At 40.0% G+C, this 13,278-nt stretch overlaps 2 protein-coding genes and 1 long non-coding RNA gene across 55 annotated transcripts in view; 1 reads left to right on the top strand and 2 right to left on the bottom strand.

Annotated features, from left to right (window-relative positions):
• The window catches only part of PKP4 (plakophilin 4), a 249,850-nt gene extending 237,216 nt beyond the window's left edge, over nt 1-12,634 (bottom strand). For 17 of the 48 annotated variants that reach the window (XM_085001134.1, XM_085001149.1, XM_085001136.1 and 14 more), the window contains exon 1: nt 12,236-12,568. Coding sequence is in view for 7 of the 48 variants with exons in the window: in XM_085001127.1 (XP_084857253.1) it covers nt 12,236-12,619 (384 nt within the window). In the remaining 41 variants the exon portion in view is untranslated. Of the gene's footprint in view, nt 1-9,879 lie in introns of all 48 variants that reach the window. The other 31 variants (XM_085001135.1, XM_085001150.1, XM_085001137.1 and 28 more) reach the window with 7 other exon arrangements.
• The window catches only part of LOC146395936 (uncharacterized), a 1,175,949-nt gene that overhangs the window by 1,111,757 nt on the left and 50,914 nt on the right, over nt 1-13,278 (bottom strand). The gene's annotated exons all lie outside the window — the stretch shown is intronic.
• CCDC148 (coiled-coil domain containing 148) overlaps nt 12,716-13,278 on the top strand; it is a 370,013-nt gene continuing 369,450 nt past the window's right edge. For 3 of the 6 annotated variants that reach the window (XR_014830488.1, XM_021076459.2, XM_085001196.1), the window contains exons 1-2: nt 12,716-12,763; nt 12,877-13,041. Coding sequence is in view for 3 of the 6 variants with exons in the window: in XM_021076459.2 (XP_020932118.1) it covers nt 13,017-13,041 (25 nt within the window). In the remaining 3 variants the exon portion in view is untranslated. Of the gene's footprint in view, nt 13,042-13,278 lie in introns of all 6 variants that reach the window. The other 3 variants (XR_014830487.1, XR_014830489.1, XM_085001195.1) reach the window with 1 other exon arrangement.

Genomic DNA, 13,278 nt, shown 5'->3' with positions numbered 1-13,278 from the left:
TAAATAAGTAATGAAGTCCTGCAATATAGCATAGGGAATTATATCCTTTCACTTGTGATAGAATATGATAGAAGATAATACAAGAAAAAGAATGTTTGTGTGTTTGTGTGTATGACTGAGTCACTTTGTTGTACTGCAAAAATTGACAGAACATTGTAATTGACAGAACATTCTAAGTCAACTATAATAAATTTTTTTTTAAAAAAGCAGACTCAGAGAACTAGTGGTTACCAATGGAGAAAGGGCAATGATAGGGGATTAAGAGATACAAATTATTATGTATAAAATAAACTACAAGGATATATTATACAACATGGGGAATGCAGCTGGTATTTTGTAGTAACTGTAAATGGTTATAACCTTTTAAAACTGTAAATCACTATATCGTATACCTGTAACTTATATAATATTGTCCATCAACTATACTTCAAAAAAATAAAATAAAATTAATGAGGGACTTTAGCTAAAAATAAGATAAACTTATAGTAGGCAGTATCTGTAAAACACCTGGTAATAAAAGATAAAAAAGGTTTGATTTTACAGACAAGCCTTTGTTATTTACCAAAGCTATAAAGCAAACTTTTAAATTACCAAGGTCACATGTAATTCAATATTTAATTATAGAAAAGAAGCTTTAAAAATTGTAATTTAACCCAGTAATTACATTCCTGAACATTTACCACAGAGAAATGTAAATTTATAATGACATAAAAACCTGTACACAGATATTTCTAGTAGTTCTGCAAATTGAAAATAGCTCAGATGTCCCTCAAAGTCCAGTACATTCTTATGATGGAATACTACTCAGCAATAAAATATAAGAGAACGTTGATACATATACAGCAACCTGCATGAGTCTCTAAAAAATTATGCCAGTAGAAACAAACTCGTAAATTACATACCATGTGATTTCATTTATAGAACATTCTAAAAATTACGGAAATTATATTTCTATAATATATAGAAAGAAAACAATTTTAGTGTTTGCTAGAGATTAAGGAGGGAGTGAAGGGGAAAGAGAAGTAGAAGTGTGACTGCAAAAAAGGCCACAAGAGACCATCTCTTGTGATGGTCTCTCGTGATGGAAATTTCTGTCTTGACAACATCATGTCAATATCCAAGTTGTGACACTGTACAATACTTCTGCAAGATGTTGCCATTGGGGGAAATGGGTAAAGGGCACAAAAGATGTATTATTTCTTATAACTGCATGTGACTTCATAATTATCTCACAATTAAAAGCTCAATTTTTAAAAATTATAATGTATTCAAATTTTATCACAGTGATTACTTGAGGTTGGGGGAAGAACCACCAAAATGTTTATTTCTAACTACACTGTTAAAACAAATAAAGGTTTGCTGTACTTTTAGGTCAAAACAAGCTGTGAAATTTCCTGGTTTATGACTTTTAATATTTATGTAATTTTATGCTGCTAATTACACATGCATTATTCTAGTAACTTTTTCTTTTCAAAACTTCATGTGCTTAAAATTGGATCTACTTTTTACCTTAATGAATCAGCTGAATATGTCAAAGATATTACAAATCCACAAAAGGCAAGGGCACAGAAACTCTGCTCAATGTCGTACTTCAAAGTGTGGCCAAGCTGGTCTTGGTGCTTCATAGCTACATATTAACAGTTTGATACTGAGTGCACTATGTAAACTCATCTCACCATAGTTATATTCCAGGCAATAATGAATATAAATTAATCTGTTTAAAATTTTCTATTTAGGAATTCCCGTCATGGCTCAGTGGCTAACAAATCCAATTAGGAACCATGAGATTGTGGGTTCGATCCCTGGCCTTGCTCAGTGGGTTAAGGATCCAGCATTGCTGTGAGCTGTGGTGTAGGTCGCAGATGTGGCTTGGATCCCGAGTTGCTATGGCGGTGGTGTAGGCCAGCGGCTATAGCTCTGATTCGACTCCAGCCTGGGACCCTCCATATGCTGTGGGAGCGGCTCTAGAAAAGGCAAAAAGACCAAAAAAAAAAAAAAAAAAAATCTATTTACTGTTTATTTAGCAATAATTTGATATAAAGAATTATTTATTTGGCAGCCTGTATTACAAAAGTAATTGTTTAAATAAGGCAGAATGGATCCAGCAATCCTTCTCCTGGGCATATATACGAACAAAACTATAATTCAAAAAGACACATGCACCCATATGTGCACAGCAGCACTATTCACAATAGCCAAGACATGGAAACAGCCTAAATGTCCACTGACAGATGAATAAATTAAGAAGATGTGGTACATATACACAATGGAATACTACTCAGCCATATAAAAAGAATGTCATGTGCAGTAACATGGATGCAACTAGACATTCTCATACTAAGTGAGGTAAATCAGAAACAGAAAGACAAATACCATATGATATCACTTATATGTGGAATCTAAAATATGGCACAAATGAACCTATCTACAAAACAGAAAGTGAGTCATAGACATAGACAAGTCATAGACTTGAGGTTGCCAAGGGCAAAGAGAAGGGAGTGGGACGGACTGGGAATTTGGGGTTAGTAGATGCAAACAATTACATTTAGAATGAATGGGCAATGAGGTCCTACTGTGTAGCACAGGGAACTATATCCAATCTCTAGGGATAGAACAAGATGGGGGATGATATGAGAAAAAGAATGGGTATATATACATATTTGCGTGTGTGTTTGTGTGTGATAGGGTCACTTTGCTGTACAGCAGAAACTGGCACCACATTGTAAATCAACTATACTTCAATTTTTAAAAAGTAAAAACAAACAAGGCAGAATGCAGTTTTTTATCTAAGACCAAACAGTTTACAAAAGAAAAGTGGGCTCATATTAGTCAAAGAGAGGTTTATCCAATAGTAGTGGGTGAAAGCATTCCAATTTGGAATTAAAAACCCATTCATTCAATGAAAGTATCTAGAAAGACTAGGGGTAAGATTAAGTCATGTAAAAAGACAAGTCCCTGCTGTTACATAGCTCAGGGAAGGAGGAGGACCACGGGAACATGAAACTGATACACCCCAGTTATATCTTAGGATGGTGTCTTTATGTTGCTTCTATGGAAATTTGTTTTCAGAGTTCTGATCAAGTAGCTTAGAAGCAGTATTTGTTATTTCTAGAATTGAAAGTCTGACACCCACCAATATGTGTCCGAGTATTTCAGACTGACATATTTTCCATGCACAGACAGTCTGAGTTAGATATTTAACAGCTGAGTTCTTTATTGCTGGTCTCAAAATAATAGCACTTCTTGTGAAAGTCCAATTGAGTTTTCTGTTCTCTTTTACTGACTTTGCTGCTTATTCAGTCATTGACAAATTGGCAATAAGGGGAAAATTCCCATCAGTGCATCAGTCTGACATTCAAGGTAAGATTCAATGAGATCATTTATTCTAGCAAATGTCACAAGAGATTTTCAAAACATTCTTCTGTTTATTCATAACAATGAAAGGGAGTATTTTCAATAACAGAGAATAAGTTTGGACTTACAAAGGCACATAAATTGGATAAAGAATAAAGAAAAGCACAAAACAATAAAAAGTATTGCTATATGAAAGTGAAAGAACTTACTTAAAATGCAGGTCTTAAGGTATAAATTAAGTTTCTTCCTAAATAACGCATTTTCATTGCAATCGATCATTTTACATAGGCTATGAGGTAAAGTATTTCAAGAATACAAACAAATTAATCAGGTTCATGATTAAAACTTTTCAAAATCACTATCTTATTATGGGTAGGGAGCACTTTTTCCAAAGAAAACCACTGACAGTGGTTAATGTAGCTGCCTATCTAGATTCTGGGAATGTATCTCACAGCACACACCTAAAAAGTAGGTTTAGCAAAACCTAGTTAATACGAAGTCATTTTAGAGCTCATCCTTAACACTTACAGAACAATTTTGCATGTTTATTTATATACCAAAGTTTTCTGGGACAATTTTTTCCAGTTCATGTGTCTTATCTCTCCCAACTAGGTTGTAAAATTAATCACAGGTTCCGCAAATGGAGACTCTGAATACTAAATCCAACACAGACTATAAAACTCCCTAGGGAAAATCATTTTTTGGTCATGAGGCCTAGTACAGATTCTGCTATAGAGCAGAGTATAAATGAATGCTGGCTGAATGGTACCAAAATGAATCACGTATCTATTTAAATGAGTTATCTAAAACAGAACACAATTCTCCACACACACAGTAGGACTCCAGCAAATATCTGAAGGGCTTATGTTCCCTTACTTGGACCCCTGGTGGTACTCAGGAATAAGAAGTTCTAACTCGATCAGTCCTTGTTTTCCATTCAATCCACAGTGCGAGTTTCAGACAACATGATGTAGTCACTGCAAAGTGGTTTTGACTGGTTTCCCTCACCCACCCACCCACCTCCTCTTTTTTTAAGGATGCTTCCATGGCATATGTAAGTTCCTGGCCCAGGGACTGAATTCAAGTGACAGTTGCAGGGATCCTTTAACCCACTGTGCTGGGCTGGGGATCAAACCCACACCTCTGCAGTGACCCAAGCTGCAGCAGTCAGATTACTAACCCACTATGCCACAGTGGAAACTCCTGGTTTCCATTTTATGAGTGTTTTACAACAATCATATAAAATATAGAGTTCAATATCTAAAACTCTATTGAAGATACAGAAACTTAAGGGCTTATTCAAGTGTTCACTTTGATCATGACACTGAGAATTCAATCAATATTGCATACATTGGTAGTATAATGGATTCTCCTTTTCAAAAATAATGTAGTTACTGCATTAGCAAAAGGAAACAGCCATTCTCAATATTTTTAAGCTAATGCACATGGATATACATATATACATATAAATTCTATAAGGATTTTTTTCCTCCTTTTGTGAGGGGAGAGCAGGATCTAAGAAAATCTCTTCATTGGGTCTTTTAATTGCTTTAAAAAACCCCACAAATTTGGGAGCTCGCACTGTGGTACAATGGGTTAAAAGATCCAGCTTTGCTACAGCTGAGGCTTGGACTAAATTCCTGGCCTAGGAACTTTCATCTGCCTTGGGTGTGGCCATTAAAACAAAACAAAACAAACAAACAAAAAAGACTACACCCCAGATCCAAGTGCACACATCTAAAATATCATCCTGCTGAAATACACCAAACTTCTGAACACTGGTACGCTGTCTATGGGGAAAAAAAATGAGTTCAGTGAAAATATCTATATTCTAAAATGAGATATGCATCATTGAGTATAAACAGAGTCGTTCAGGAAAAGCAACATTTTTTTTTTTTTTTCCCTGAGGGGCAACTCTGCCTCAAATGTTTAATTTCTTGGAGGACAAATCAAATGTTAAGTGGGTCTTTCTCATTTTAACAAGACTAGTCCCATCTAATCACCACCTAAATTAAATTACCCTTCTACTTCTATCCAACTTCTAGAAAATTTAGTCTCAACAAGGAGTTAAGCTTCGAAGATGCATGGCAGACTAGTTGTTAACACATAAGTCTAAGAAGGTAGCCACTAATTCAGCCAGTATGGGGAAGAAATATTTGTCTGGCTACAACATTTATTTTTTTAGGAGCTGAGCATTTCAGGTGAATAACTTCAATTTTCTCCCCTTACTCCAGAGGGTGAATTGTAATAAATTCTTGAGAAGACCATACACTCTTGCTGAGGAAAAAATGTAACATAATGAGAATGCCTGCTGTGCTAAGAATAGTGAAATATAAGTACTAGAAGGGCTCTATGGAGCATCATGTCCAACTCTTTCATTTTATAAGAGGAGAAAACCAGAGCCCAGGAGTTAAATGACTTGCTCATGGGACACACCTGCTTAGTAGCATGGCTGGGTCTAGGACCAGAGACTCTTTAAACTATCTATTAAACTACTGAATGTGGTTTCCATCAAGTATCTTTCAAACTTTTCTTCTAGTCTTTCTTGCTCTGGCAGTTTCCTGCCAATTTCAAGTGTGAATTTCAGACAGCAAAGGCAGCTTAAAGAGTTTATTCACAAGGTGCATTTTAGTCCATAAATAATTAACATTAACACTTTCTTCATATAATTTACTAGCAAAGACATTGTATAAAATGACTACCACTAAAATTACAAATACAATAGTTGTATAAACATTTAAAAGATATATATTTTATATTGTGTAAGTGTTCCTGTGATATAGTACTATCAGTCTTTACCTTTTAAATATAACAGTTTATTGAGGTATGTTTACCCAAACCTCCTACATATGTTGGTTAGTGGTGTTCACATGCCTCTAAGTCTCTAAGTACTGCCTGCCTAAGGAAAGTCTAACTTCCCTATTTTAAAAAGGTCCTTAGTTGATTTATTTTGCTGGCATCTCTTCTTTAAAGGTAATCTCTTGCAAACTATCAAGCTTATGATATAATTCTTCTTCAACAGTTTATTTCTTCCCTGAAATATCCTATTTAGATTAATAATCATATGACTAATGACTAAGATCACAGAAAACAAGCCAATAATGTGGCTGGCATATAGCAGATGACACAGAAAGCATCAAGTACCACAGTGTAAGAACAAAAATATATATTAAGTGCTGGCCTTGAGCCAAGCCCTGCTGTAGGTGATTTACATGTTATGAACCTATTTAGTCCTCACAACAACCATATGAGGTGGGGAGTTTTGTTACTGTTTTACAGATAGCAAAATGAGATCTAGGGAGAGTATCTAATTTACCAAGTTACAAACCTAGCAAGCAGAAGAGCCAGAATTGAACTATGACACTATGGCTGCTAACTACAACACCTCACTGCCTTATAATGACACTTCTCCTGGGCTTCCCTCAGTGTGAAGGTAAAATTCCAAAGACTACCATGGTTCACCTTAAACTGCAGTAGGGGTAGACAGAGACCTTAAAAACATTACATGCTTTATTCCCTTCCACTCACTTCCCAAAATTATACTGTTAAAGGAAAAAAAAAAAAAGCTACTTAAGATGAACATGAAGGAGCTTCAAAAGGCTCAAAAAATCTGGCATTGCTATGACTCTGGCATAGGCTGGTGGCTACAGTTTCAATTAGATCCTTAGCCTAGGAACCTCCATATGCTGTGGGTATGGCCCTAAAAGGACAAAAAAAAAGACCAAAAAAAAAAAAGTCTCAAAAGAGAATCCCAACTTCCCACTGTTATGATTTGGGGTGGAGGTGGGAGGAAAAACAGGACCGACACAGAACTTTGGGAAACCTGAGCTGAAATATATCTTATATCAATCCAATCCAATCCCTGCATCTTTAAAAGTAGGAAGCTGTAACCTAAATGTTAAATGGTTGGTTGAGGTCATAAGGTCTAAGGGCAGATCTCCTAATTTCTGGCTTAGGATGCTCTTTACTTCCTCCTCATGTTTGCAAAGTAAGGGAGCGCTGACAGTGGACCAGAATATCAGACACCACCTACCCAGTGTTTTTAAAGTTTGTTTGTACATGAGCTATGGATGTCCATGAAAAAAATGTATTCCAAGTTCCAATCCAGGCCTCAAAAGCCTGCACAGTATCCTAATAGCCCCCCTCTTTAACCTCACATTTCAACTAACTTTCATATATAGTATCATTTTTATGACAAAAACCCAAACATATTTAAAATTCACCCTGGAACACTAGGCACTAACTTGTATATTCTACATCAGTGGTCCCTGAAAAGGGTCTTTCTCTGTCTCTCCAAGCAGATGAGTTGGGGGTGGGGGTTGGCACAGGGAAAGGGATCCAGATCAGAGGGGAGCAGGATAAACACCCTTTGATATTTGCAACTCACAAAGTTCATATTTAATAAGATAATAACTAGAGAAGTTAAACATGACTTGGCTATTGAAGAAATAGCCAAGTGCCCTTGTGAGTTCTGGACTTTGTGAGAGCTCTATGATATAATATCTGACTACAGGGACTGGCATCTAACCAAACAGCAAGCATTCTTTAGTTCATGAAAAATGCTCCTCAATGGCATGATTTAAAATAATTCAGACACTTCCATATTTTAATTTATATATAGTATTAAAAATTTACAATCCAATCTCCAATGACATTTTCTTACCTGCAATGCATCATTATGAGTCATAATAAACTATAATATTATTAAGACTATGAATAATGAAATGATCAACAATGTAGCTGACATTCATTTGGTATATCAAATAAAAGTTTATCTAAATTATAAAAAAAAAAATTTAGACCAACGACAAATGGAATGTCTGTAGCATTCTAAGTTTAATTGAAGAGCCCCATCATGTAATATGCCCAATTTAGTTCTGGTAACACAGCCTCCAAAAGATGAAGATAACGCCACTGAATTACTGAAGTGACAGTGGGAGCAACTTTTGAATGTTGTACAACTTCTCATCTGAAACCAGCAAACACATGAATTACCGCTGTTTGACTTAGGGCTTGATCCCCTTATCAGAAAAAAAATCTGTTATTTTTTAACTGCTGGGCACCAAACTAACTTGCTGGCCATTATCATCACTAGTGGCAGTATATGAAGGCTTATATCCAGATATATTAAAGTTTTATGTTGTCTGTCTGTTTCTGTCTCTCTCTGTTTGCAGCTACCTGTAGTAACAGTTTGGGCATGAAACAGTCACTTAATGTTCCTAACATATCCATTCCATTGGTGTAATGACTCAGATTCTTCTTCCCCCTTCATTGCAGGAAAGACACTATAAAACCATTTAACACACTGAGGAAGTAATTATCTCCCAGTATATTGAAGGTGTGAAGTCAGCTTCCCAAAGTGACATACAATTCCATGAATGGTTAAGCCCTAGAATAACCTCTATTTCATCTTCCAGTTAAAAATAAAGAGATAATGTCTATTTTAGAATTAAGCAAATTATGGACATATATCTTGACTAAAACGGAACAAAAAATAGATTATAGAGCATTCTCAAAATACTTTAATATTTCAAAGCACTGGACTTAAATGATTGGCATGATCCAGGGTAAAAAAAAATTTCTATTTAAATCAACCTCTAGTCAATGGCAAGAAAAGAGCTCAGTTGAAAACCGGCAATAATTGAATGTTTAAAAATTAAGTGAATTTAAAAGTTTAAATTTACTTTCCCAATTTGAACAGAAAAGAAATAAATTTTTAATTATGACATAATATAGATAACCAAAATACTCAAGGTCATATAATTGTTAAAGTTTTTGTTAAACTGAGTTTGGTAGCAGTTTCTTTAAATTCAAATTATATTAAAACAGCTCAGAATTACATTTGGTTTATTCAGCTTATAAATGCAACAATATCTTTTTTCCCCCCAGGTGAATGCCAGCTGCTCCTACTTTCTGCTTACCTTTGTGCGCACTTTCCATCCCTACCCTGTTCTTCTATCTCCCTCCAAAACTGTTCAGATAAGAATTAAGATAACTGGATAGATACTGAGTCCCCCAATTTAGACTGTTCCATATAAGACATGAAATGTAGCACCTTCTCTTATATAATTGTGGGGGCTGGTGAGGGAATGCACTTTAGTCAAAACAGTTTGTTATTTTATTGGGAAGAATCACCAGTTTTAAAACTTCCTTTCTTCAAATATCTATAACAAATAGAATATATTTCTAACTGGTCTACCTTTATTTAAAAGATGTAAAACTACTTTCGCAGCAATCATACATACATATAAATGAGTGTGTATATATGTGTGTATATATATATATATACACACACACATATGTACATTCTCTATATACATGGAGATATTTCAATTTCTAATGTAGCAGAGAAATAAAATGCCCTTTTACTTTCTAATCTTCACATCATATCAAATAAGCACATTAAACTCTGCTGAGAGGAGAGTGTTACATAATAAATTTCCCAATGGCATTTCCAAACACTTCCCAATATTCAACACAGTGTTACTAGCTCTAATTTAAAAGGTCCACTTATTATGAACATACCTGAAAAACAATGTAGCAGCCAAAAGACACAATCTTTCCCATCATAAAGGCTTTTCTTTTTCTTTTTTCCCTTTCCATTTGGTCCTTAACTAAATAAAAGTCTCTCATCTTATACTTTTCAATGCCCTTGATCCCTCCACAAGGGTGTTGGAAGATAGTTGAACAATCAACTTATTATTTTCCTGAATCTGATACAATATAGCCAACTGTGGGGAGGCTTTTAGTAAATCCAACCTCTAAAGCAAACTGTGTCAAATAAAAGCACATATAGTATGCTTTTCTACATCCAGAAACACTTATTTTGGACATTAGTTGCCCCCATTTTCATGTTACCATTTCCCCTGTTTCACAGGCATCGGAAATGAAGATAACTTCCATAAAAATACATTGCATTCAAAAAGGGAAGCAGTCTTTACCTTTTAAAATAAAAGAATCCAAGCCCAAGTCTAGAAAAGCACCTTCTGTCAAAAATTTGCTTTTCTGCATCAAGGAAAATAAAATTTGACCAAAAATGTATACTGATCATTTTGTATTTTCAACATATTAAATAACTATTGTTCTTTAAAAGTTATAGGGCTGTATTTTTATTTTTCGGTCAAACTCAATAATAAAAAGGAAAGAAAGAAACTGCGACCTCAACTAATAAATTACATCTTGAAATATACATGATCTTGTAGTACCCGTGTTACTTCCAATGGTAACTGACACGCCCCGAATTTAACTGTACCAGACAGTTCTATCTGTCCCATCGCTGACCAAACACTGCTTCTCTGTTTCTATTCATTATGTATAAGAGGTCTAAACACAGCCAAGTATGCGAGGAAAAAATTACAATTCTTATGAGAGCAAAGTGATGCATTCAAGTTCCCTCCTGCAATACATCCCCGTCCATGAGCATTAACCGATTTTTTTTTTTTTTTTGATAGAGCTAAAATATGTTGGTTGCAAGCTCATTACTCTAAGAACCTTCGGTACCCTTCCCTGCGGATTTTCAGAAAACCCTCCTAAAAACCAGGCACTATTCAAATCTTACAAACCAAACTAGCCAAGAACCTTGTGCAATGATCAATAACCTTGGCTACAAAAACACCGGCCCGAAATTCACGGTCCTGGAGACCAATGCAGCAAAATCTCAGGCGAAAGGCTAGCTGAAGCCCGAAAGAACTGCTGCGCTTCCCCTCCGCCGCCCTCTCTGCCGCATGGAGAAAAGCAAAGGGAGAAGAGGAGGGGAGCGAGGCTCACCAGCTCCGAAGATGCTCCGGTGACCTCTGGCTGCGCGGAGAGAGCTGGGCCGGGTAGACGCTAGTTCTGCGGGCCGAGCGGACTATGCCCCTGGTGCATTCCTCGCATTCCTGCACAATCGGTCGCCAGCCAAGGAGCCCGCGGTGCGCGTTCCCCCCGGACACACACACCTGCTTATTGCTGCGCCCCGCGCGGCCACTGCCGCCGCGGCGCCTCTACTGCCCGCGCTCGCTGTTTGTCGCACTCAGCCAACACGCAGCCAAATCTCGGCCCAGTTGCTCACCCTCTCTCTTCTCGAGTAGGGGGCAAAGGAGAGAGGGCTGGGCAGCCCCAGCAGCGGGCAGGGACACGGGATCCGCTAGGGGGGCGCCGCAGCTCCTCTTCAACTCCTGGCAGGGAGAGAAGGAAGCGGCAGCGCAAGAGGGCAGTCGGGGAAGCCTGGGGCTGGAGAACCGAGGGGTGGAGCGTGAGGATAAGCGGCGAAAAAAGAGGGGCGCGCTGGAGTGAGGGGGTGGGCTGGACCGGCAAGGAGCGCGGGACTAAGAGGGCAAACGCAAGACGGTACAGGCAGAAGAGACGTGGGAGGAAAGGGAAAGAGCCAAGATGCAAGAGTTGGGGCTGTAAGGACGGATAGACAGCCCCGAGGGCTGAGGAAGGCGGGCGCCCAGGAGAGTTAGGGGCGCGGGGCGGCATGCCAGGCGGGCAGGAGAGGGGAAGCCTCCGGGCAGACGTCCAGGAGGGCTTGGCGTAGTGCTCAAGTTTGGGGCTGGGAGACCTCGACCCAAAAAAGGCTAACGTGGGGAGGGGTCGTGCGTGGCATGTAGGGGACAACCCGCGGAGAGTAGTCGCCGGGAAAAGCAAATGGAGGGTGAAACTTGTGCGCCTGCCGGGGGGAGGGGAGCAGGCAGGCGAGTGCGGGCAGGAACATGAGGCGGGGCAGGAAAGCCGAGGCGGCCGCGCGAGGCACTGGGGACAGAGTAACGGGAGGGAGGCGCCCGTCCCCCACCCCTCCCGGTGCCCCTCACAGGCAGGTCCCGGCTCTGGCGCGAGGGGCGAGGGCCGAGGGTCTCGTGGGCAGGAGCCTCAGCGCCCTCCCGCGAGTCCGCACACTTACTTTCCAGGTTAGGCAGCAGCCGTCGTCGCTCCGGGGATCGGGAACATTGGCGCCGAGGGGTCGCCGCTGCGGCACCCCCACAAAATTAAAAAAGTGCCGCTGCCGAGCGGCTGCCCGCCCCTCCCTCCCCCACCCGCCCCCTACCCCGCAGCGGCTCTCCCACCACCCCCGGTGGCGGCGGTGGTCAACTTGCCCCTCTATCCCTTGCCCATGGCGCCGCCTCCGCGGCCGGCGTCGACGCAGACTCAGCCCCGGAGCCCCCTCTACTGCCCAGAGGCCGCCGCCGCCACCCGCCCAGCCACCAGCCCGCCTGCCCAGCCAGCCCCGGGCTCCCGGGAACGTCAGCACGCCGCCGTCTCCGGACCTGCTCCTTGCCAACCCCATTGGTCCGAAGGAGAAGGCTGACCCTCCCCATTGGCCCGGCCCTCATATTGAACGGGCCAATAAGGGCTGAGGTTTCAGGTCGCCATAGAGACCGATGCTGTTAAGAGCAAGAGGGCCGGGAGAAGGCGGCGAGCGAGGATGAAGGTGTTTCTGGCTTTCGGCGCGGGAGGGGGTGGGGGAAAGAACTACTGGGGGATTCCTGAGTACTGTCTCTAAAATCTGGAGCGGCTTTTGCTTTGCCTTCCTGTCAACCCCAGCTGTGCATGACAGGGTTTGTCCCTGGAGTCAAAGGCAGGAACAACTGAGCCTCCATACGAATCCTTAAGAGCCTGGGAGTGGGCGTTTCACTTTTCCTGAGACTGGGGAGTCCCTGCGCCTCTGCCCTTTAACCTTTGACATGCATTCAGCTTCTGCTTCTCCAGGTGAGTTTGCACCCCATCCCTTAAATCATTGCTTCTTCCTGACGTCACTGATCCACATGAATTCTGTTTGTTCTTCCCAGCCACTCCCACTTCCCTGGGGCGCATCTTGCCTCAAAATTTTCAGTCTAAAGACTTAAAGGAGACTCAGAAATGATTTCCTTTGGATGATATTTTGGTGAGGAAGCAGATTGACATATTGTATGATGGATGTCAACGAGTTATACTTGAGATGAGGTG

Source organism: Sus scrofa, chromosome 15, assembly GCF_054392235.1.
Source record: "Sus scrofa isolate SSC_HxYL_T2T_F1_AM1 chromosome 15, Sscrofa_HxYL_maternal_Yorkshire_Landrace_v2.0, whole genome shotgun sequence".
In the NCBI taxonomy this organism is placed as follows: domain Eukaryota; kingdom Metazoa; phylum Chordata; class Mammalia; order Artiodactyla; family Suidae; genus Sus; species Sus scrofa.
This window is presented reverse-complemented; position numbering and strand designations above follow the sequence as displayed.